General features: G+C 43.4%; 1 protein-coding gene across 2 annotated transcripts in view; it reads right to left on the reverse strand.

The window, feature by feature from the left end:
* Nucleotides 1-26,316, reverse strand: part of PGAP1 (post-GPI attachment to proteins inositol deacylase 1) — a 1,100,814-nt gene that overhangs the window by 185,333 nt on the left and 889,165 nt on the right. For both annotated transcript variants that reach the window (XM_073647815.1, XM_073647814.1), the window contains one exon: nucleotides 11,099-11,149. In XM_073647815.1, the coding sequence (XP_073503916.1) occupies nucleotides 11,099-11,149 (51 nt within the window). The remainder of the gene's footprint in view (nucleotides 1-11,098; nucleotides 11,150-26,316) is intronic.

Below are 26,316 nucleotides of genomic sequence, written 5' to 3' on the forward strand. Positions count from 1 at the left end.
ATTCTTTTTTGTTACACCGTTTACAGATAGGATTCATTTATTTTATATTTTGATAGAGTGGACTTTAATGAATGCAGCGATTCCAAATGTGTGCCTTTTTAATTATTTATTTTTTTATTATTTTTAATGAGGCAAAAAGGGGGTGAATTGAACTTGTTTTTCCCCTCATTTTTGAAAACTTTTTTTTTTCACTTTGTAATGTATTTATTAGTCACCTTAGGGGACTTGAAGCTGTGATAACCTGATCACTTGTGCTATACTCATGTACAGAGAAAAATCACAATTTCCTATGAACACCGTAAGTACATGGAAAACCTTTGGCACTGGAAAAAATAAAAATTGGATAAAGTGAATCGAAAAACCTTTTTTATTTGTGAGTTCTGACCAACAGATGATGAACAGATAATTTTCTATTTAAGGACGAACTGTTCATGCAAGAAGCAGGGACCGCCATGGGTTCCAATACGCTATCCTAATATATTCATGGTGCAGTTTGAAGATCACTATGTACATTCTGATCCCTTGTTTCAAACACACACTATGATATGTAAAAGATATATCAACAATATCTTTGTGATTTGGCGAGGTGATGTCGATACATTGTTGCAATTCTTTCAGACCATAAACATAGATATTCCTAATCTTACCTTCTCCAGTCAATATCACAAACAAATCATGAATATCCTTGACACATTGATTAGGGATGGTTTTCTTGACACGGATCTTTATGTAAATCCCACTGACAAGAACAGCCTACTACATTTTTCAAGTAGCCATCCTTTGCATATTAAGGACTCGTTACCTAAATCTCAATTTTATTGCATTAATCGGATAGTCTCAAATAACCTTGTCTGTGACACCAGACTTGAAGAAATGTGCTTCAAATTTACGGAAAAGGGCTATCCATCAGCGACACTTCAGTTTAAACAGGATTAAAAAAATGTGGCCTCAAAAAAAATCTCCAACGGATGGTTTTTGGTTAATACTTATCACCCATTCAATAAAATTATACAATCTTGTATAAAAAAAAACGTCATTGTTGGGTAAGGCGTATCCGTTGGTCCCTGAATTTGTATACAACCCTCTGATATGCAGCAAAAAAAAAAAACAGAACCTTAGGAATCATATTGCCCCAGCTGATATTGGATCTTACAAAACCAGATTGGTTCAAAGCACCTTGTTAACTCAAAACAAAGTGACATTCCCATGCCTTCATTGCCTACAAGTGCTCAAATGTTACAATGGGGGAAACTTGTGAAGCTTCTTCACATGTGACTCCTGTTTTGTCATATATCTGATTAAATGTCCTCATTGCGGAAACAACACAACATATCCAAGACTGCATTTCACAGCCCATATCAACCATCTGATGCAAAAAAAATATCTTACATATTCCTGTCCATTTCAGTCACACGTAATATATCATAACTGAGATTCCAAGTATTAGAAAGTATACCGGTAGCCAGACGAGATGAAGACAGAGTTAAAAAACTTAAAGAGAGGGGTATAGGATATACACCTTACAGACACTTGAACCACAAGGACTCAACAAAGAATATGAAATATTTTATCATTAATATTATGGTAATACACTGCTCAAAAGAATAAAGGGAACACTTAAACAACAGAATATAACTCCAAGTGAATCAAACTTCTGTGAAATCAAACTGTCCACTTAGGAAGCAACACTGATTGACAATCAATTTCACATGCTGTTGTGCAAATGAAATAGACAATAGATGGAAATGATTGGCAATTATCAAGACACCTTCAATAAAGGAGTGGTTGTGCAGGTGGGGACCACAGACCACATCTCAGTACCAATGCTTTCTGGCTGATGTTTTGGTCACTTTTGAATGTTGGTTGTGCTTTCACACTCGTGGTAGCATGAGACGGACTCTACAACCCACAGAAGTTGCTCAGGTAGTGCAGCTCATCCAGGATGGCACATCAATACGAGCTGTGGCAAGAAGGTTTGCTGTGTCTTTCAGCGTAGTGTCCAGAGGCTGGAGGTGCTACCAGGAGACAGGCCAGTACACCAGGAGACGTGGAGGGGGCCGTAGGAGGGCAACAACCCAGCAGCAGGACAGCTACAGTGCTGGCCAAAAGTATTGGCACCCCTGCAATTTTGTCAGATAATACTCAGTTTCTTCCTGAAAATGATTGCAATCACAAATTGTTTGGTATTATTCTCTTCATTTAATTTGCCTTCAATGAAAAAAACACAAAAAGAATTGTCCTAAAGCCAAATTGGATATAATTCCACACCAAACCTAAAAAAGGGGGTGGACAAAAGTATTGGCACCCTTTGAAAAATCATGTGATGCTTCTCTAATTCGTGTAATTAACAGCACCTGTAACTTACCTGTGGCACCTAACAGGTGTTGGCAATAACTAAATCACACTTGCAGCCAGTTAACATGGATTAAAGTTGACTCAACCTCAGTCCTGTGTCCTTATGTGTACCACATTGAGCATGGAGAAAAGAAAGAAGACCAAAGACCTGTCTGAGGACTTGAGAAACCAAATTGTGAGGAAGCATGAGCAATCTCAAGGCTACAAGTCCATCTCCAAAGACCTGAATGTTCCTGTGTCTTCCGTGCGCAGTGTCATCAAGAAGTGTAAAGCCCATGGCACTGTGGCTAACCTCCCTAGATGTGGACGGAAAAGAAAAATTGACGAGAGATTTCAACGCAAGATTGTGCGGATGGTGGATAAAGAACCTCGACTAACATCCAAACAAATTCAAGCTGCCCTGCAGTCCGAGGGTACAACAGTATCAACCCGTACTATCCGTCGACGTCTGAATGAAAAGGGACTGTATGGTAGGATACCCAGGAAGACCCCACTTCTTACCCCGAGACATAAAAAAGCCAGGCTGGAGTTTGCCAAAACTTACCTGAGAAAGCCTAAAACGTTTTGGAAGAATGTTCTCTGGTCAGATGAGACAAAAGTAGAGCTTTTTGGGAAAAAGCATCAACATAGAGTGTACAGGAAAAAAAAAGAGGCATTCAAAGAAAAGAACACGGTCCCTACAGTCAAACATGGCGGAGGTTCCCTGATGTTTTGGGGTTGCTTTGCTGCCTCTGGCACTGGACTGCTTGACCGTGTGCATGGCATTATGAAGTCTGAAGACTACCAACAAATTTTGCAGCATAATGTAGGGCCCAGTGTGAGAAGCTGGGTCTCCCTCAGGGGTCATGGGTCTTCCAGCAGGACAATGACCCAAAACACACTTCCAAAAGTACTATAAAATGGTTTTAGAGAAAGCACTGGAGACTTCTAAGGTGGCCAGCAATGAGTCCAGACCTGAATCCCATAGAACACCTGTGGAGAGATCTCAAAATGGCAGTTTGGAGAAGGCACCCTTCAAATATCAGGGACCTGCAGCAGTTTGCCAAAGAAGAATGATCTACAATTCCAGCAGAGCATTGTAAGAAACTCATTGATGGCTACCGGAAGCGGTTGTTCCCAGTTATTTTGGCTAAAGATTGTGCAACCAAGTATTAGGCTGAGGGTGCCAATACTTTTGTCCGGCCCTTTTTGGAGTTTTGTGTGAAATGATCAATGATTTGATTTTTGCTTCATTCTCTTTTGTGTTTTTTCCTTGCAAGCTAATTAAATGAAGAGAATAAGACCAAAGAATTTGTGATTGCAATCATTTTCAGGAAGAAACTGAGTATTATCTGACAGAATTGCAGGGGTGCCAATACTTTTGGCCAGCACTGTACCTCCTCCTTTGTGCAAGGAGGAACAGGAGCACTGCCAGAGCCCTGCAAAATTACCTCCAGCAGGCCACAAATGTGCATGTGTCTGCACAAATGGTTAGAAACCGACTCAATGAGGATGGTATGAGGGCCCGACGTCCACAGATGGGGGTTGTGCTCACAGCCCCACACCGTGCAGAACGCTTGGCATTTGCCACAGAACACCAGGATTGGTAAAGTCGCCACTGGCACCCTGTGCTCTTCACAGATGAAAGCAGGTTCACACTGATCACATGTGACAGACGTGAAAGAGTCTGGAGACGCTGTGGAGAGCGATCTGCTGCCTGCAACATCCTTCAGCATGACCGGTTTTGGCAGTGGGTCAGTAATGGTGTGGGGTGGCATTTCTTTGGAGGGCCGCACAGCTTTCCATGTGCTCGCCAGAGGTGGCCTGACTGCCATTAGGTACCGAGATGAGATCCTCAGACCCCTTGTGAGACCATATGCTGGTGCGGTTGGCCCTGGGTTCCTCCTAATGCAGGACAATGCCAGACCTCATGTGGCTGGAGTGTGTCACCAGCTCCTGCAAGATGAAGGCATTGAAGCTATGGACTGGCCCACCCGTTCCCCAGACCTGAATCCGATTAAGCACATCTGGGACATCACGTCTCGCTCCATCCACCAACGTCAAGTTGCACCACAGACTGTCCAGGAGTTGGCGGATGCTTTAGTCCAGGTCTGGGAGGAGATCCCACAGGAGACCATCCACAATCTCATCAGGAGAATGCCCAGGCATTGTCGGGAGGTCACACAGGCACGTGGAGGCCACACACAATACTGAGCCTCATTTTGACTTGTTTTAAGGACATTACATCAAAGTTGGATCAGCCTGTAGTGTGTTTTTCCACTTTAATTTTGGGGGTGACTCCAAATCCAGGCCTCCATTGGTTAATAAATTTGATTTCCATTGATGATTTTTGTGTGATTTTGTTGTCAGCACATTCAACTTTGTACAGAACAAAGTATTCAATGAGAATATTTCATTCATTCAGATCTAGGATGTGTTATTTGAGTGTTCCCTTTATTTTTTTGAGCAGTGTATGTAAGTGGGTTAAGAACTGGCTCAGTGATAGGAAACAAAGGGTGGTTATTAATGAAACACACTCAGACTGGGTCTCAGTTAACAGTGGGGTACCACAGGGGTCAGTATTGGGCCCGCTTCTTTTTAACATATTTATTAATGACCTTGTAGGGGGCATAAAGAGTAGTATTTCAATATTTGCAGATGACGCTAAACTCTGCAGGGTAATCAATACAGAGGAGGACAATTTTGTATTACAGGAGGATCTATGTAAACTAGAAGCTTGGGCTAAAAAAAAGAGAATGGACAGCACCTCCAAAAACATACTTTGATCTAATGCCTCTCGGCAAAAATATATAAAACTGAACATGAGGTTCTTAGTTTAACATTCTGATCAGACTGTATGAAGCCCACTGCCACGTCACGGCAAACCTCGTAGTGGGTCCTAACATTTCCAGCCTAAACGGGAGCGGAGCCGTGCGCCAACCACCGCCGCTGCGACGATGCACCAGCAGGGTGGGTGGCGTGGTGCCTCACGGCACCTGTGCTGCAAGATCGAGTCCCCATGACTCCAGGCCGCGCCGCCCCATGAGCACAAACTAGAAGCTTGGGTTGATAAATGGCAAATGAGCTTTAATGGGGATAAATGTAAGGTAATGCACTTGAGCAGAGGAAATAAAATGTATAATTATATGCTTAATTGTAAATCACTGGGCAAAACTGTAACTGAAAAAGACCTGGGTGTATTGGTGGAAGACAAGGTCACGTTTGATGGCCAGTGTTAGGCAGCTGCTGTAAAGGCAAATAAAATAATGGGATGCATTAAAAGAGGCATAAATGCTCATGAGGCGAACATAATTTTACCTCTATACAAGTCACTAGTGCGACCACACTTAGAATACTGTGTACAGTTCTGGTCTCCGGTGTATAAGAAAGACATAGCTGAACTAGAGCGGGTGCAGAGAAGAGTGACCAAGTTTATTAGAGGACTGGGGGGTCTGCAATACCAAGATAGGTTATTACACTTGGGGTGATCTTATAACTATGTACAAGTATATAAGGGGACAGTACAAAGACCTTTCTACTGATCTTTTTACTCTGAGGCCTGAGACGGGGACAAGGGGGCATCTTCTATGTCTGTAGGAAAGAAGGTTTAATCATAATCACAGAAGCGGATTCTTTACTGTAAGAGCAGTGAGACTATGGAACTCTTTGCCGCATAATGTTGTAATGAGTGATTCACTACTAAAATTTAAGAAGGGCATGGATGCCTTTCTTGAAAAGTATAATATTACAGGTTATATATACTAGATTCCTTGATAGGGCGTTGATCCAGGGAACTAGTCTGATTGTCGTATGTAGTCAGGAAGGAATATTTTTCCCCAATGTGGAGCTTAGTGTTTGCCACATGGGTTTTTTTTTGCCTTCCTCTGGATCAACATGTTAGGCTATGGGTTGAACTAGATGGACTTAGTCTTCCTTCAACCTTAAAAACTATGTTACTATGTTACATGGCTCCTCAAACCATCACGGATTGTGGAAACTTCACACTAGACCTCAAGCAGCTTGGATTGTTTGCATCTTCACTCTTCCTCTAGACTCTGGGACCTTGATTTCCAAAAGAAAATTGGAACTCTTGGACCTTGTGGGGTGTGTCAATGACTGCCTTCTGGACATCTGTCAAGTCAGCAGTCTTCCCCATGATTGTGGAGCCTACTGAAACAAAACTAAGGGACCTAATTTATTGAGTACGATTAAATTTTGAAGCCACTTTAGGGAGGTATGCAGGATCTGGCCTTGATACAATTCTATCTTCATATATTTGCATATATGGAGGGTTCACTGAAAGGGCCTCCAGGTCACTCACCCTACGAGCTGATGTTAGCGTTACTAATATAATTGTCTTGAGGGTAAGCAATTTTGCTGAAAGCTCCTGTATAGGTTCAAATGCGTCTTTAGTTAGAGAATTCAGAACCAGATTCAGGTCCCATGAGGGAATTCTGGGAACCCAAACCGGCCTGTAACTGTCGCAGGCTTTAATGAACCTTGAAACCCATTTGTTACCTGCCAGGTTACAGCTATATAACGCTCCCAAGGCTGATACCAGCACTTTAAGTGTTCTAGTGGCCAACCCCTGGTTGTACCCTTTTTGTAGGAACGCTAAGATAGGGCCTATTGGAGGCTTTTCACTTAATGGGGTCCCTAAAAATTCCAGGATTTTTTTCCATGTCCTGATATAAATTTTAGTTATGAGATTTCTACTGTTCAGCAGGATGGAAACTACACGCCTGGAGAAAACCCTTGTTGTTTAATATTGCTCTCTCATATTACACGCTGCAAGATGGAAACCTTTGACTTTGTGAGTGGAATAATGGCCCTTGTATAAGAAGGTCCGGCCTCTCCGGCAGGATCTAACGATCCAATAGTGACATTAGTCTGATTAGAGAAAACCAAGGTCTTTTTTGGCCAAAAGGGGGCGATTAGAACTATTCTCGCCTGATCCTCCCTGATCTTTCTCACCACTGCCGGAATTACCAATATTGGAGGGAAGGCACAGGCCATTTTGAAATTCCAGGGCACCTGGAGGGCATCCACTGCGTATGGTTTTTCTGTTGAGTCTAACGAACATAACTTTTCTACCTTTCTGTTGGATCTGTTGGTGAACAGATCTATTTCCGGCAATCCCCATAGCTGGACTATCTGCTGAAATACCATGGGGTCCAGGGCCCACTCCCCGTTTCAACTTGTTGTGGGCTTAGAAAGTTTGCCTTTGTGTTTTCTACCTCCCTTATGTGTAATGCTGTGAGGGGCAGAAGATGTTTTTCCGTCAGTTGAAAAAGTCTGTTTGCCACTGTCATTAAGGAGTGAGACCTTGTTCCCCCTTGGTGATTTATGTAAGCTTCTGTTTGGTTGTCTGACATAATTGGGTTAAGGTGACCCTGAATGTGAGGAAGAAAGCCTTCCAGAGCTTTCTCCACTGCCGATAATTGTTTTAAGTTTGACGACTTTCCTATCTTGGGCCCCTTCCAGGATCCCTGGATTGTATGGTCTCCTAGATGAGCCCCCAGTCAGAGTTGCTTGCATCGGTCATTATTACGTTGTTCACTGGTGTAGACCACTGCATTCCCGATGTTAAATTTTCTCTGGTTGTCCACCATGAGAGGGGGTTTATGACTAAGGAAAGATCTACCTTCCCTTCTAAATGTCCGTTTAATAATTTCTGCGCAGACAGGATTTCCCATTGGAGTTGTCGCGTGTGAAACTGGTCCCATCTGGCTGCTGGGAGACATGAAGTCATGGTTCCTAACAGAGACATTGCTTTCCTCAATGTCATCCTTGGACATTTCACCGCTTCCGAGGCCAAATAAATTACTTTGTTTATTTTGTCCTCTGGCAGAAAACAGGATTGTAGCTCGGATTTCTGGACCAGGCCTAGAAGGGTTTGTACTCTCGAGGGAATAAGTCTCGATTTTTGAGTGTTCACTACCCAGCCTAGGTTTTGCAGGATGGCTGTGACTTCCATCAATTGAGCAGAATAGTGGTCTTCCGACTTTCCTAAAAGGAAATCGTCCAAGTAGGGAATGATGACTACGTTCTTGATGCATAAGAAGGCCGTCATCTCCGCCACTAGCTTGGTGAACACTTTTGGTGATCTTGGAGTCCAAATGGGAGGGCCATAAACTAAAAATATCTGATTTTCCCCTGCATGTGTAAAGCCACTCTTAGTTATTTCCGGATGGAAATATGGATCAGAATGTGGTAGTAAATTTTCTTCTTTGAAAATAAGTCTTCCTTGGGTCACCAGGAATCCGGGAAAATTCTTCTTCCTGTCTCCTGCCCTCTCTAGGATGTCATCCAGTTTTTTACCAAACAGGAACTATGCCGTCAGCATAGCTTATGCTTTGACTGTAGGTCTATCTGACAACCTTTGAGCCATAAGGCCCGTCTTGCTGCATTTGACAATTTGGCTGATCTAGCAGCCAATTTTACTGAGTCAGCTGAGGGGTAGGTTAGATAGAATTCTATCTATTGTTGTTTTCTGTCTTTTAGTTGTTCCTCTAGCTGATTTAACCATACCATAAGAGATCTGGCCACATAGGTCCCTGAGATTGCTGGCTTCAGACTTCCGGCTGCTGCTTCTGATGTATGTCTTAGAAAAGAGTCAGCTTTTTTATCCAGGGGATCCCTAAGGATCCCAGAATCTTCTAAAGGCAGAAATGATCTTTTTGATGATCTGGACACGGCACCATCAATTTTGGGGATTTTATCCCATAATTCAGAATTTTTTTCCTCAAAGGGATATTTTCTTTTTGAGGACGAGGGTAAGGCTCCTACTTTTTCTGGTCTCCTCCACTCTTTATCAATGAGGACCTGAACCTTAGCATTTACTGGGAAGGTACGCATCTTCTCCTCTAGCCCTGCAAACATTATGTCCTCTAAAGATTTAACCGTTTTTTCTTCCTTCAACCCCATAGTTGACCTAATGACCTTTATTAATTTACTCGTGTCTTCTATAAGAAAGCACGGTTTACCACTATCATTGTCCGAGGAGGAAGAGGATGAGGAATCACTATTATATCATTCTCCTGATAAGGAAGAGTAATCAGAATCAGAAGAGATTTTGTTAAGGGGTCTCTTCTTTTTCTTAAGCCAATTTTCCAACGAGCCTTACACTTCAGTCGGCACCGTGGCACAGTGGTTAGCACTGCAGCCTTGCAGAGCTGGGGTCCTGGGTTCAAATCCCACCAAGGACAAAATCTGCAAGGAGTTTGTATGTTCTCCCTGTGTTTGCGTGGGTTTCCTCTGAGTTCTCCAGTTTCCTCCCACACTCCAAATACATACTGATAGGGAATGCAGATTGTGAGCCCCAATGGGGAGAGGGCCGATAACGTCTGTAAATTGTCTGAATTGTAAAGAGCTGCGGAATATGTTGGCGCTATATAAATAAAAAGATTATTATTCAGATCTGACAACGGACCTAAGACTTGCAGCTGAGTCAGGGGTACGCTCAGCAATGGTCCTACTGATCCAGTCTGCTGCTAGTAGGATATGGCATAGCACACATGTTCTGTTCTTCTTTTTGGTGCTAGCTTTCCTATGCCACTGATGGGTGAAACACACAATAAGGCCCCTAATAAGGCTGCTGTTTTCTCCGTCGTCGTTGCTGCTGCTGCTGTTGATGTGGTGGCGTCAGCTGCTGCTGCGGCTCCTGGCTATCCTGGTCCTCCATACTGACCAAAGACAGTGGGCTGGAGCATGAGGAGCATTTTCTACATTTCTTCCCCTTTTGTAGGGGTGCCAGTGCCATCCGGTCCGCCTCCATTCCGGTAAACTCTGACCCCCCACTCCTCCTTGCAAAGGCCGACCGGGGTTTGCATGGCTTCCTGGCCGGCGATGCAAAAGGGCGCCGCCATCCAGTTTCTAGCGCACCATCCACCACGTCATTCAGGCACGCCTCCTCCCAGCGTGCCCCACGCCTGTGACATCAGGGGCGCGCAATGCCGGCTCCAATGACCATCAGCACAGGAAGAGTGCAGAGGAGCATGGCAGGGAAGTGTGGCAGGGGGAGAGCGGCTCCACGGTCAACCGGAACTTCCTTCACTGCCAGCGCAGACACAGAGCCCCAAAGGAACCCATGGACGGTGCTTCTGTACACCACATCCTGTTCTTCTGTACACCGGGACAGGGCTGGGTGAGTGGAAAAATCATCTTCTTTAACCCCCGTATTCCATACTGGGTCCCCATCAAGGACAGGAAACCAAATGATGCAGGGGAGAGGTACTGCCCTTTTATTTCAGAAGGTTTCCTGTCCTTGGTGGGGCGGATCCCTCTCTCAGGTGTGCTGTCATGGGCGAAGGAAAATAGAAAGCTTTTATTAAGATGCCGTTACTGCAGAATATCACAGATCATAAATCTCTTGAATCTTTGGACTATTAGCCCACATTCACCGTTCAGTATTTGGTCAGTATATTAACTCAGTATTTGTAAACCAAAACCAGGAGTGGATAAAAAAATGCAGAAGTGGTGCACATGTCTCTATTATACTTTTCCTCTGATTGTGCGGCTCCTGGTTTTGGCTTACAAATACTGAGGCAAAAAACTCACCAAATACTGAACGTGTGCACATAGCCTTATTTATAGATTGAGATTACCACTCCCTCTTTCAACTTACTTCAACCCTGAAGTGGACTACAATCATCTTTTTCTTCCTTATGTGGATTGAGTGTGTGGCGGGTAATTTTTTCCACAATCAGGAATTGAATTGCAAATTGTTCAAATTTGTGGGAAATTAGATCCGAAGAATACTTACTATGTTAATTGAACTTGTGCGTCTCCATAGATTAGCCTGCAGCTTTGCAACCTGGGAATACACAATGCATATTTTATTTAGAAACCTACAATACTAAGTATTATTTACACAAACCAATGTAGATATGCATGTTGAAAATCCATTACTGGCCACTAGGTGTCTCCATTCTGAACAATTGACTGTTGTTCAAACTGGTCAGCCTATGGTTAAATGGGTTGCCCGGCCTTAGGGATAAGTCAGCAGTTTCTCTATGTGACTGCATACTTGTGAATGAAAAAGGAAGGAGAAGCTCCAGCCACAGATGAATTCCAAAATAAGTAGTCTTTATTGAATTAAGATACAGATGCCTTAGCACATATCCATTAAAAGCAACGCGTTTCGAACACCAATAGTGTGTTCTTTATCCAAGCTATATATGAGTGGCACAAAGCCAGTATATATATACAAATAGACCAATAAAAACAAAGCACTCGAATCACATGACAATTAAAAACCAATAAACGCTATAGGATGATGTCAGTATTGAGATAATCAAAAACACATGTTTCGTTTGACACAACATCAGAGAAATAATTGTTCTTAAATACATGGAACAAAACATACAAAAAGTGTCAATGATAATGGAAAAGAAGTTCTCGTCGCATGTTGAGCCCATCTGGATGGCAGGTATTAAGAAAATACATCCCGATCCAAGAGATGCCTTCTATTATCGCCACCTCTAGGATTAAGTATTAAGCATTCAATTCCTTGCACCTTGCTCACCTGTGGCTTGCATCACAGTACTTCTTTATATATCTACAATATCTAGGAACTACAAATTTTGACACTATATATGTGCTGCTCTTAGCGTATTTAACCCTCTAATATGTCGGATCCCATTCAAGACTGTATACGCAAAGCTGCACAGGTCTTTACTACTGATGAACCGAGTTGTTCTGCAGCTGCAGAAATTCCTCCAGCAGAGTTCCATACATTGGAAAAACTTCTCATCAATGAGATCAAAACCTGGTGGGATCACAAAACATTGGAAAACTACATTGCCAAAAACATGATCCCAAGAGGATTAAGAATAAAAAAAGTTCCTACCTTTGTATATTCGCCAATGTTTGTTACCAAATGGAACCAAATATTAACCAACTGTTCGCTGGAACTTATCAAATTGATTATAGCTGAGAAAAATGTGAAACTTTCCAAACTTAATGCTGAAATCGAAAGTCTGAAAAGTTCACTTAAAGAGCAATATGATCTTGGTACTTTCGATAGCATGCTTGCACAAATTAATATCACGGTTTCAAAATTGGAAAATGTCATTATTTCTAGAAAGAAAAATAAATTTACGCGTGATAATAAAGATTACCAGCTTAATCAAGTATATCAGTGGGGCAGATGGGAGAAAACAGTTTATACACCGAGATCTATCCTTAAAAGAACTCCAATCCACAACAGACCCCCTCACAATCTACATGTGAATTTCAGTTCATCAGATTTGGATACATCCGACACCAATACCAATGATACAGATTCCAGCCATGTCCAATCGGATTTTTCTTATTTTCAAAAAAACAAAAAACGCAGAAAAAAACGCACCAAACGTGGTGGAAGAAAACATACCAAACGCTCTAAGAACTTCCTCTCGCCGCAAGAAGTGAATTCGAATGAAATGGACATTTCCAATGTATTGAATTTGTCTCAACAGACTTTATCATTGCAACAATTACAAGTCCTAGCATATGGTCTTAATTTTGTACCAGACAAAAAATTTGATCTATTTGATACTCTTATGGACATCAACAAATTTGTCAGAAATCTAATTGTCAAAAGACATTTTTTTAATGAAGAACAGGAGGAACAAAATACTAATACTGAAGATCACAAGGACAATCAATATCGCACCTTCAATTTCCAAGAGCAATTAACTATAATGAACCTGGAGGATTTACAGGGAATGTCTACTTCTCAACAAGATTGCGTTAATCTACTACCTGCCTTTAAAACCGGTAATCCATATTTTTATCCTGTTCAATCTAGAACTGAGTCTATGGATAAATTTCAAAATGTGATCCAACGTGAACTCAAGGCTCTATATGTATCTATTGATACGAAAACGACCACTAATAATCTTAATAACAGCCAAAACAAAGCTCTCTATGAGCTCATGCATAACAATGAAATTGTAATAAAAATGTCTGATAAAGGAGGTCGGGTAGTTGTTATGGATAAAACAATGTATGACACTCAAATGCTTTTATTGCTGGCTGACACTACAACCTATGCCAAACTCTCTTCTAATCCTTTGGAATCGTATAAAATTGCCACACATGCCTTGATTTTAGAGGGGTTTAATTAGGAGTCATTACAGAGAAACAAAGATTTTATGCTGGTTGATCACCCAATGTTACCCTGTCTATACGGGTTACCTAAAATTCATAAGGGAATTATACCCCCGCCTATGAGACCGATCGTATTCAGCATTAAATCTGTCTCTGAACATTTAGGGGATTGGCTTGACACACTGTTACAACCTCTAGTACAAATGTCTGCTGGGTTTTTAAAGGATTCCAGGGATGTTCTGGATCAACTGGCACATTTACAATGGAAAGATGAATTTTGTTGGCTTAGTTGTGATGTTGTTTCATTATATACTTGTATACCCTACCACATTGCTCTACAAGCACTAGACTTTCACTTGAAAAAATACAGCAACTACACTGCTGAATTATCCAAATATATGCTAAGTGTTGCACAATTTCTTATGACCCACAACTTTTTTATGTATGGACACCAATAATTTCTCCAGTCTAAGGGAGTTTCTACGGGGGCTAGGTATTCTCCCTCGATTGCTAATTTGGTTATGTCCTTTTGGGAACATGAGAGATTATACACAGTCTTCAATCCCTGGGCTCATTGTCTCTTTTGGTATGGCAGATACATCGACGACCTGATGTGTCTGCCATACCTGAATACCAATGAAAATACACAAAAATCTTTAAATGAGAAGGTGTGTCCAAACTTTTGGTCTGTACTGTACAACACCTTCAAACGGGCCCAAAATCTGCCAAAACACATCAAATTATGGGTACACACCAGGAAAGTACCATTAATTGACCCAGAGTACAAGTACTATAATAATCATTATTATTGCGACTTTTATTCCGTGGAGCTTTACATGTGAAAAGGGGTCACCGACTGGTACAAGAGGATAGAGAACATTGCCTGTGAGGGTGCACAAACAATCTACAAGGGATGGGTGAGGATACAGTAGGTCAGGGTACAGATAGTCATGCAACGGTATACAGGAGCGAGGGTTGCCGCAGATTGTATGCTTGTCAGAAGAAGTGGGTCTTCAGCTTCCTTTTCAAGGTTTCCACGGTAGGAGACAGTCTGATGTGTTGGGGTACAGAGTTACAAAGTAGGGGAGATGCAGAGGACAAATGTTGTATGTGATTGTGACAAGAAGAGATAAGAGGGACGAAGAGAATAAGATCTTGGAAGGATGGGAGGTTGTGTGCAGATAAGTAGTACAGGGAGACTAGGACACACATGTATGGAAGAGACAGGTTTTCGATGGCTTGGTATGCCAAAGTTAGACTTTTCAACTGGAGTCTCTGGGCAACAGGGAGCCAGAACAGGGATTGACAGAGGGGAGAAGCCTGGGAATAGCGGGGTGACAGGTAGATTAATCGGCCAGCACAGTTTAGGATAGATTGAAGGGGTGCGAGAGTGGTAGAAGGGAGGCCGCAGAGCAGGAGCTTGTAGTAGTCGAGGCGGGAGATGTTGAGGGCGTGCACTGGTGTTTTTCTAGATTCAAGGTTGAGGAATGTGCAGATCTCTGAGATATTTTGGAAATGGGGTCAGCAGCAAGTGGAAAGGTCTTGGATCTGACGTTTGAAGGACAGATCAGAGTCAAGCTTGTGGGACTGGGGAGAGTGGGCAGCCATTCACTTTGATGGATAGGTCAGTTGGGTTGATGAATGAGATGGTGGAAAGATGATGCATTTGGTTTTATCCATGTTAAGTTTTACAAATCTAGCAGAGAAGATGAAATAGAGGACATAGATTGTGGGATTCTGGTTAGTAAGGAGGTGATATCAGGTCCAGAGAGGTAGATAAGTGTGTCATCAGCATAGAGGTGATACTGAAAGCCGTGAGACTATGAGCTGTCCCAGGCCGAAGGTGTAGGTGGAGAAGAGCAGGGGTCCTAGAACTGAAACTTGGGGGACACCAACACATAGGGGGGCAAGATGAGAAAGTGGTGTGTGAGTGGGAGACGCTGAATGTCCTGTGGGTTAGGTATGAAAAGATACAAGATAGGGCCAAGTGGCCAAGTCTGTGATGGCGAGAGATGAGAGTCGGTAGTAAGAGGGAATGGTCTACTGTGTCGAAGGCAGATGACAGGTCTAGGAGGAAATGGACAGAGTAGTGTTGCTTGGATTTGGCAGTTAGTAGGTCATTGATGACTTTAGTCAGGGCAGATTCAGTGGAATGGTGCGGTCCGAAGCCAGATTGTAAGCGGTCAAAGAGGGAACAGGAAGAGAGGTGGGATGAAAGTTCAAAATGGACGTGTTGATCCAGGAGTTTGGAGGAATAGGGGAGAAGTGAGATGGGGCAATAGCTAGACATAAGATGGGTCAAGGGAGGGCTTTTTGAGGATGGGTGTGATCGAGGTATGTTTGAATAATGAGGGAAAGACACACCAGTTGTTAGTGACAGTTTGAAGAGGAGTGTTAGGCTTGGGATGAGGACTGTGGTATGGTTTGAAATGAGGTGGAAGGGTATTGGGTCAAGTTCATAGGTGGTGAAATGTGATTTGGAGAGTAAAAATGATCTTCTGTGATGGCGGAGAAGCAGGTTTTGGAGGAGAAGAGTTGAGCAGTTATGAGGAGGGGCTGTTGGGACTTTGAAAACATAGGGCAAAGCTTTTGCTTAATCTTCTGCTTGAAGAATGAGGCTAAGTCTTCAGCTGAGAGGAGAGAAAAGGGAGGGGGAGCTGGTGGACAGAGGAGAGACTTGAAAGTACTGAATAGCTGTTTAGGGTTGTGAGACATGTATGATATGAGAGATGAGAAGTAGGTTTGTTTTGCTGCAATGAGCAATTGTGCAGCATTTTGAAAACTTGTTACTGGACTCCACTCCCTTTCTTTGGCAGCCACACAGCGGTACGCCTTGTAGATGAGGGCCAGGAAGAACATGTGCTCCAGTAGATGACAAGCACTGCATCAAGTTAGCTCTGCTCCTCTTCCTCCATCTTAATGTCACACACAGTACAGTACTCAGAGGTGGCATCCCAATTATCCTTGTTTTCACCCACCTCACAACTCTCTAATCGCCCCACTGACTGTTGGGAAGCACAGATGGGCAACTCTGCAGAGCTGTTCACTCATTCTATTCCGGGGCATCAGAGGTCTGATCCAAAGCTTCACAGATTCAAGAGGGGGAAAGCATGTGTAGCAATGGCAAAAAAAAATTTCAGTTGATCTGGGCCCAGACGAAATCGGGTCCAAGAAGAATCCAAACCCTTGTCACCAGACGTTAACCCCTGGAGGTGGACATGGATGGGTTGGAGAACTAGATAAATACAAACCAGAACATGGAAAACTAAACTAATATACAACAGGGGTTGGAAAACTAAACTACTAAACAGCTAGGGTTGGAGAACTAAACTACTACAGACCAGGGGATAGAGAACTAAACCAAAAGACACTAAGGTGTCACTAGACAGCAAGTGTTGGAATCCCCAAGGCTTGCTGAACAAACCTCTGTATCTAACACTTCCTCCAGTGCTTCTACATCCTCCACCTTCTCTAGGGCCTCCACCTGTGCCCTCAACCTCTGCCTGAATGAGACACAAATTTTAACAGTGCAGAGAGAATCCCACTCACTTCCGTACTGCGGAGCCAGGGCTCACTGTAATCAGGCAGTGTTAATATTATTATGCCTTGGAGATCGCAGTCAAACAGCTGAAGAGTTGTGGACAGCGCTACAGGCCGAGTTTGAGCAATGGCTGTCTTCACTGAACCTTGAGCAAGGGAGGAACATGTGAGAAAACGATGCAAACCTGGTGGCAGCCCTACGCCGGGGCAATCTCAAACATGTGCCTTGCATGACTCACAACCTCAACCTGATGGTACAGCAATTTCTCTGCCACCATCCTGGACAGGATGCGCTGCTGCAGAAACCACGGTCTCTGTGTGTTCACTCAAAACTATAAAAATGAGCAGGCTCTTTAGTATAAAAACCAGACTACTAGGCAGCAAGCAAACTACTTCATGATGATAGAGCCCACCAACTCCTTAGCTTGCAGGTACTTTTCTGCGGGAATGAGCTGGTCTCCAACCAGCCAGGAATATCCAGTGAATGGCACGCCATGGTTTCATATTAGCACCCAGTACCAGAAGCGAATCCATCCACATTTCCATACCTTAGGAATTTTATTTGGTAGACTGGCTGCCCAAACATTAGTTTCTCACAAAGGAGCTGAAGACACTGAGTGGCAGTAGGTGCAAGTTTCTCCAGCATGACCTGTTTGTTATTGTTATATAGCAGAGGGAGAACATAACTGGGCTTTGCTAAGGTGCCATATTGCATCTTAAATCTTATAGACCCTGCACTTGCAGCCTTACATTCTACATGATGGTGGGGAAGGAGACAGTAGGTTGTGGAGTTGCATTAGCTCAGGTGGTGTTGAGGTGACAGCGAGGCAATGTCAGGCTGTAGGCTCTCTTGATGAGATGGGTTTTCAGGTTCTGTCTGAAGGATCCGAATGTGGTGGCTAATCGGACGTGTTGAGGCACGGAATTCAAGAGGATGGGGGATATTTGGTAGAAGTCTTGGAGGCGGTTGGGTGAGGAACAAAAGTGTGGAGGAGAGAAGGAGGTCTTGGGAGGACCGCTGATTATGTAAAGGAATATATCGGGAGATTAGTTCAGAGATGTATGGAGAAGACAGGTTATGGATGGCTTTGTAGGTCAGTGGTAGTAGTTTAAACTGGATACGCTGGGCAATTGGGAGCCAGTAAAGGGATCCTATAGATTGCTGGAGCCAGTTCACAATAAAAAAAAAGCAGCCAGTGTGTCCAGGAACCTTCGCACAAACTTTTCTTAGCCAGGGCTGCTTCTCGGCAGGGTTGGACGGGCCCACCAGAGAACCGGAGACTCCTCCGGTGGGCCCAAACCTTGCAGCTGCTATGGGGCTCTTGAGCAGGGGAGAAAGGTGGTCCTTCAGAATCAAATCATCTGGTGGGGCCAATTTTCTTCAGTCTTACACTGCGTCTCGGTGAGAGTTGTATTTCACCTCAGCCATATTGTTTAGCTAAATGAAAGGACTGGCATAGAGGGAAACTGTTTCTACTTCAGCTGTCATTTCTCCCAGGAAAGTCCTCTAATGCAGCTTGTTCAATAAGCAATGACAGCCCGTCCAACATCAGCTCACACTTCTCGGTGGTGCTTCGACACACAAAGATCTTTCTTTGCGCCTTGAATTTCATGACTACAGAGTTGTGGAATGGCCTGATCTGCAATGTGTTTTGAGAAATAACTTGCATTTGCAAAGTCACGGTTTAGGCCACTCAAGGTAATCATTAAGCGAAACTCATACAGCTTTCCCACAGACTGAGAGGGGTACCAAAACTTCCATGACAGCCAAGAGTTTCCTGTTCTGCCCAAGAGGATGTCTGTCCATGTTCTCCTCCTCCTCCTCATTATCACCCAATCCACATTGAAATGAGAGGAGGCTGGGCTGTGTAGTATCGCCCTGTATAGTTCCTTACTCCGCTTGCAATGCCCCCTCTTTAATTGTGAGCACTGAGCATTTCAGTAGACAGAGAAGCAGGATGGTGACACTAAATATGGCGTCATCACCGCTCACTATCTTGGTGGAGTCCTCAAAGTTTTGGAGGATGGCACAGATGTCAGTCATCCATGTCCACTCATCAGCTCTTATGTGCGGAGGCTGACCTGAATTCCAATGGGCGTGTTGATGCTGGTTCTCAACAACTGCCCTCTGCTGCTCGCAAATCCTTCCCAACATCTGCACCAGTCGGTGATCTGGAAGCTGCAAATGCTGCTGAAAGACTGATAGGGTGGCAGAAGCTGCAGCTGACTTTCTGAAATGGGCACACACGCGTTGTACTTTCACAAGCAGCTCTGGCAGATCTGGGTAGATTTTGAGAAACCACTAAACCACCAAGTTGAGCACATATAGTGCTTTCCCATTACTAATGTGTTCCCCTTGCAGGTATTTTACGCACTTGGGAGCGATAGGAGGCAAACGGAGGCATGTTCCTTTAAATCTTCATGTTGGTTTATTTCCGCATAAACCTGGCAAAAGTAAAAGAATACAAAACAGCCTTTAGTTCAGGCAAAACAAAGTAAAATGTCCATTAAGCAAGTCTCTGCTTGAGCCAGTCCTGTGGGCACACAGGCTGCGTAGCGTTCAGCTCACTGGCTCCGTCAGGCGAAACCACACACAGGAGGCCTTCTTCCTCCAAACACACAGAGGTGAGGTATGTGGGTATCTGGACCCGCCCATTTCTCCAAGCTACCCATAACCAGGTCCCAGGTGCACCAATTAGTCCTCTTAGTGCTTACGTGCACTAGAGAAACACTCCGGGTAACATCACACAGGACAGCCATCTCTGTGACACATACCTCCCATCGACTATGCAACAATTAGCCATCTTACACCCTATATGGAGAACAATATCAGCACCAAAGAATTAAAAGATGAAATATAGCCTGTTTTATATACCACAGTACTAAGAAAAGCAATTTCGATTATATCATGTGTACCCCTGTGACAACAATATCTGCACCAAAGAATTAATTTCACTAGAGTAGAACTAGTATAATGGCGACCGACAACTCTTCCACTACAGCCAACCCAGCAGATGGAAACCCAACCAGGAGTGTTCACATTTCAAAAAATTAGGGCCTAACACCACTATTTCCGTGGCTAACAAGTTGGAGATGGTGGAGTTCAATCTCTTAGTTTTGTCATGTGTAGGAGGAAACAATCTTTTACATGACCACAACTAAGGGACCGAGGGCTGGCTGCATTGCTGAGTGAGGGTGGAGTATGGTGAACCGGACAAACTGCTGGACCGTGAGAGGTGCAGGCGGAGATGTTACGGTGGATTGAGAAACATGTGGTGTCCTCGGTGAAACAAACACAGCAGGCATGTCCACTTCCGTTACAGCTGAGTTTGTCAGTGTAAAGCATGTTGATTGTGCATGTGAAGGTTCATGCATGTAGTAGTCAAATTATTGCACTTTTTCCCTCTACTAAGTTTTTTATTGCAAAATTTGTAGATAACATGAGTTGGCTCATCCTTTGCAGTCTCAAAAAAGGCCCAGGCTAGGCAACCCTTGCCGCTCCTGCGGATCAGTGACCGCTGGTGGCCACAGCCACAGTTGTGGCTAAGGTTGCAGTGTACGTTGTGGTTGCATCACTCCGTGTGTGCACGTAGGACCCAAAGTAACCTAGTTTTCCTCCTCCTCCACCTCCTCAGATGAGCTACTCAGCTGCGTGCCTCCGAGTTCACACCAAGTAGGATCCACAACCTCAACCTCATCTAATGTGTTATCCGATCACTCGCCCTGACAGTCACCCTCCTCCTTTTCTTGCCCTGACAGCACAGTACGCGTGACCCTCAGGTATCGGAGACTCATCTGGATCACCTCCCCCCAAAGGGTTAATGTCTGGGGATGAAGGTCAGCAAGCTGCTTGGACCCAACTTTTTTTTCCCCCTGTATGGATAACAATATTTGCCCCAAATAATTTTAAGCTCAGATATAGTCTGCTTTCTATACCAATTTTGAGCTTATCATGTCTGTGTACACCTATGTGAAGAACAATATCTACACCAAAGAATTAAAGATGAAATATAGACTGTTTTATATTCCACGGTAGAAAGTAAACCAATTTCTATTTTATCATGTGTACCCCTGTGAGAACAATATCTACACCAAAGAATTAATTTCAATAAAGTTTAACTATTATAATGGAGACCAAAACCTCTTCCAGTACAGCCAACCCAGCAGATGGAGACACAAACACCAGGAGTGTTCACATTTCCCTAAATTAGGGTCTAAAACCACCATTTCCATGGCCAACAGATTAGAGATGATGGAGTTCAACCTCTTTGCTTTGTCATGTGTAGGAGGAAACAATCTTTTACATGACCACAACTGTGAGACCGAGGGCTGGCTGCAGTGCTGAGAGAGGGTGGAATACGGTGAAACAGACAAACTGCTGGACCGTGAGTGAGGTGCAGGTGGAGATATTACAGTGGGTTGAGAAACATGTGGTGTGCTCGGTGAAACAAACACAGCAGGCATGTCTGCTTCCATTACAGCTGACGGGCTCACTCAGCCTGTCTGGAGCAAAAATACAACCGGAGGATCTGCGGTCGGAGACCTGCGTGACAATACTTGGCACGGTACAAAAGGAGGAGGAAGAAGCAACAGATGCGTTTGATGGGGTGGCTGATGGTTGTTAATTGAAAACCAATTTTGAGTTTATCATGTTTGTGTACCCCTGTGAGGAGAACAGTATCTGCACCAAAAAATGTATTTCACTAGAGTATAGCTATTATAATGGCGACCAAACCCTCTTCCACTACAGCCAACCCAGCAGATGGAAACCCAACCAGGAGTGTTCACATTAAAAAAAGTAGGGCCTGACACCACCAAAGTGGCATCAATTTCACCAGAGTAGAAGTAGTTTAATGGAAACCAAAGCCTCTTCTACTACAGCCAACCCAATAGATGGCGACCCAATCAGGATTCTCCACATCTCCAAAAATTAGTGGCAGAGCAAAGTGGCATCAATCTCAGTACAGTAGAAATTGTAGAATTAGGAACGAAACCTCTTCCACTACAGCCAATCCAGCAGATGAGACACAATCAGGAGTGTTCACATTTCAAAAAATTAGGGCCTAAAACCACCATTTCCGTGGCCAACAGATTGGAGATGGAGGAATTCAACCTCTTTGCTTTGTCATGTGTAGGAATCTTTTATGTGACCACAACAGCGGGACCGAGGGCTGGCTGCAGTGCTGAGAGGGGGAAAAGTATGGTGAACCAGACAAACTGCTGAACAGTGAGTGAGATGTTACGGTAGATGTTACGGTAGATTGAGGAACATGTGGTGTGCTCGGTGAAACAAACACAGCAGGCATGTCCGCTTCCATTACAGCTGATGAGCTCTCACTCAGCCTGACTGGAGAAGGTATACAACCGGAGGTTCTGCGATCGTAAACCTGCGTGACAATACTTGGCACGGTAACAGAGGAGGAGGAAAAAGCAGCAGATGCGTTTGATGGGGTGGCTGTTTGTTGTTTATTGAAAACCAATTTTGAGTTTATCATGTTTATGTACCCCTGTGGGGAGAACAGTATCTGCACCAAAAATTTATTTCACTAGAGCACAACTATTATAATGGAGACCAAAACATCTTCCACTACAGTCAACCCAGCAGATGGAAGTAGTATGATTGGGACAGACACCTCTTCCACTACAGCCAACCCAGCAGATGGAGACTCAATCAGGAGTGCACCATCCTCTCCAGTCGTTCACCACGTGTCAGACTTGCACTCTGTTGTGATGGTGCACAAGCTGGTCTAAAAATTGAGTAAAAGGACTCTCAGAAATTTCTTCTGCCACTTACACTACTGATACTATTCTGGCGTGGACGAATTGACATGCCGGAGGTTGGAAGTGTAGAGCTGTGATGCACTCTGTGTGCCTCACTGCTGTCTTGGGGAAAATCTATCTTAAGGTTGTGTAAATGCATGTTTCGATACTCCAGCATTCGCGGGTCCCTTTCTAGGGCGGGAAGCATCTGGCAAAATTTACTCTTATAGTGTGGATGTAACAGAGTGGCAATCCAGTAGTCAGCACTATTTCGAATCATAACTATACAGGGATCATGTTGCAGATAGTGCAGCAAGAAGGCACTCCTATGGTCGGGCTCTTCCATGAGGTTCAACCCATGCTGTGTTGATGGCTGGGCAACTGATGCTTGCTTCCTCCGTGCCCTCTTGCCAAACACGAACAGAGAGGAGATGATTATCTTCTGCCTGTTGCTCGCCCATTACCTCTTCCTGTTCCATTTGTTCCTCGCCTCTTGCACCTTCACTAACAGTTTTTTTTTTGTATTTTGGTATCATAAACCCTCCCTCAATTGCAGTGAACAACCCTCCCTTGGCACCCTGAGATGTCCCCTAGTGTACAACGTTCGTAACAAAAGAAAGTGTTTTTTTTTTTTTTACTGTGGAGGAAGCCTGTAAAACACATGAGTTATTCTACAAACTATTTGAATCTGAGATGTCCCCTGCTGTATAATGTTAGGAACAGAAGAAAGTATTTTTTTTTTTTTACTGTGGATGAGGCCTGTAAAACACACGAGATATTCTATAAACTATTTCAAATTGAGATGTCTCCTGCTGTATAACATTAGAAACAGAAGATTTTTTTTTACTGTGGATGATGCCTGTATAACATAGAATACAGTGGTGGGCAAAAGTATTGGCACCCCTGCAATTCTGTCAGATAATACTCAGTTTCTTCCTGAAAATGATTGCAATCACAAATTCTTTGGTATTATTATCTTCATTTAATTTGTCTTCAATGAAAAAACACAAAAAGAATTGTCCTAAAGCCAAATTGGACATAATTCCACACCAAACCTAAAAAAGGGGGTGGACAAAAGTATTGGCACTGTTTGAAAAATCATGTGATGCTTCTCTAATTCGTGTAATTAACAGCACCTGTAACTTACCTGTGGCACCTAACAGGTGTTGGCAATAACTAAATCACACTTGCAGCCAGTTAACATGGATTAAAGTTGACTCAACCTCTGTCCTGTGTCCTTGTGTGTACCACATTGAGCATGAAGAAAAGAAAAAAGACCAAAGAACTGTCTGAGGACTTGAGAAACCAAATTGTGAGGAAGCATGAGCAATCTCAAGGCTACAAGTCCATCTCCAAAGACCTGAATGTTCCTGTGTCTTCCGTGCGCAGTGTCATCAAGAAGTTTAAAGCCCATGGCACTGTGGCTAACCTCCCTAGATGTGGACGGAAAAGAAAAATTGACGAGAGATTTCAACGCAAGATTGTGCGGATGGTGGATAAAGAACCTTGACTAACATCCAAACAAGTTCAAGCTGCCCTGCAGTTCGAGGGTACAACAGTGTCAACCCGTACTATCCGTCTGCGTCTGAATGAAAAGGTACTGTATGGTAGGATACCCAGGAAGACCCCACTTCTTACCCCGAGACATAAAAAAGCCAGGCTGGAGTTTGCCAAAACTTACCTGAGAAAGCCTAAAACGTTTTGGAAGAATGTTCTCTGGTCAGATGAGACAAAGGTAGAGCTTTTGGGGAAAAAGCATCAACAGAGTGTACAGGAAAAAAAAAAGGAGGCATTCAAAGAAAAGAACACGGTCCCTACAGTCAAACATGGCGGAGGTTCCCTGACGTTTTGGGGTTGCTTTGCTGCCTCTGGACTGCTTGACCGTGTGCATGGCATTATGAAGTCTGAAGACTACCAACAAATTTTGCAGCATAATGTAGGGCCTAGTGTGAGAAAGCTGGGTCTCGCTCAGAGGTCAGGACAATGACCCAAAACACACTTCCAAAAGCACTATAAAATGGTTTGAGAGAAAGCACTGGAGACTTCTAAGGTGGCCAGCAATGAGTCCAGACCAGAATCCCATAGAACACCTGTGGAGAGATCTCAAAATGGCAGTTTGGAGAAGGCACCCTTCAAATATCAGGGACCTGGAGCAGTTTGCCAAAGAAGAATGGTCTACAATTCCAGCAGAGCATTGTAAGAAACTCATTGATGGTTACCGGAAGCGGTTGTTTGCAGTTATTTTGGCTGAAGGTTGTGAAACCAAGTATTAGGCTGAGGGTGCCAATACTTTTGTCTGGCCCATTTTTGGAGTTTTGTGTGAAATGATCAATGATTTGATTTTTGCTTCTTTCTCTTTTGTGTTTTTTCCTTGGAAGCAAATTAAATGAAGATAATAATACCAAAGAATTTGTGATTGCAATCATTTTCAGGAAGAAACTGAGTATTATCTGACAGAATTGCAGGGGTGCCAATACTTTTGGCCACCACTGTATATGATCCAAGATATTTCAAACTCAGATCTAGCCTGCTGTATCACGTTAGTCACAGCAAAAAATAGATTTTTTTTACTCTGCATAAGTTCTGAAAACAGCTTAATTTCACTGCCACTAAAGGACTAGGTGGCTTATAGCAGAGTGTATCACTTTTGTGACAGAAAAAAAAAATATTTTTTTGATTCTGGCTAGCAACAGAAAAAATATATATTTATTTTTTTTACTGTGTATACAGCTGAATTTCACCCCCAAAAGATGACAAGGTGGGCTACTATAGCTTGTGCTATCACATTAGCAAATGAAGAAAAAAAAAGATTTTTGTACTCTTCATACAGATGATTTTCAACCCCACAAAATGAACAGGTGGGCTACTAGGGCTTGCTTGCTGTATCACATTAGAAAGTGAAAAAAATAGATTGAAGGGATACTCGTGCATAGAGCACAATACAAGCAGTGCAAACACAGTTCTATGACATGAGCCCTGCTGTTTTTGTCTGAACCTCAGTAATTGCACAAGAAAAAAAAAACTGCTGTAGGGTCGATTTCACAGGCACACTGAGACTAGTTATCTAAACTGTCTTCCAAGCAACCGCCTAACTATCTAGCTAATATCTTCCATTACACAGGAGCAGGGTACAGGAACAGCGTCTGTAACCAGTGACATGCATAAAATTGTGCTCAGGGAACATGGCCGCTCTTTATATAGAGAGGATATGTGATTTCAGAAGCCAATGGCAGAAGTTCTTGTCTGGACAGTGTGGATGCTTCCTGCGCTCTGATTGGCTAGAGGCGATTTGCACTTAAAGTTACAGAAAAAAAAATTACAAGTGCGCCACTCCTCTGAGCTCTCCACAGCCCCTCCCCTCATCCTATACAAGCAGTATGCTAGCCAAACTGTTAAAAACACTGAAGTTGCACTACAATAACTTTGCCGCCATTAAACGCCGAATGTTACAGATTTTTGCCGATTTTAAGAAAAAAAGCTTGTGTTTCCGATCACGAATTCGAATGTGCCATATTCGTGTCGAATTTAACTTTTGAGATCGGAATTCGAACATATTCACTCATCACTAGCCATAACTCCTTAATGGAC

The sequence above is a fragment of the Phyllobates terribilis genome, unplaced genomic scaffold, assembly GCF_046119375.1.
Source record: "Phyllobates terribilis strain yellow unplaced genomic scaffold, ASM4611937v1 Scaffold_9__5_contigs__length_417890890, whole genome shotgun sequence".
Taxonomy (NCBI): Eukaryota; Metazoa; Chordata; class Amphibia; order Anura; family Dendrobatidae; genus Phyllobates; species Phyllobates terribilis.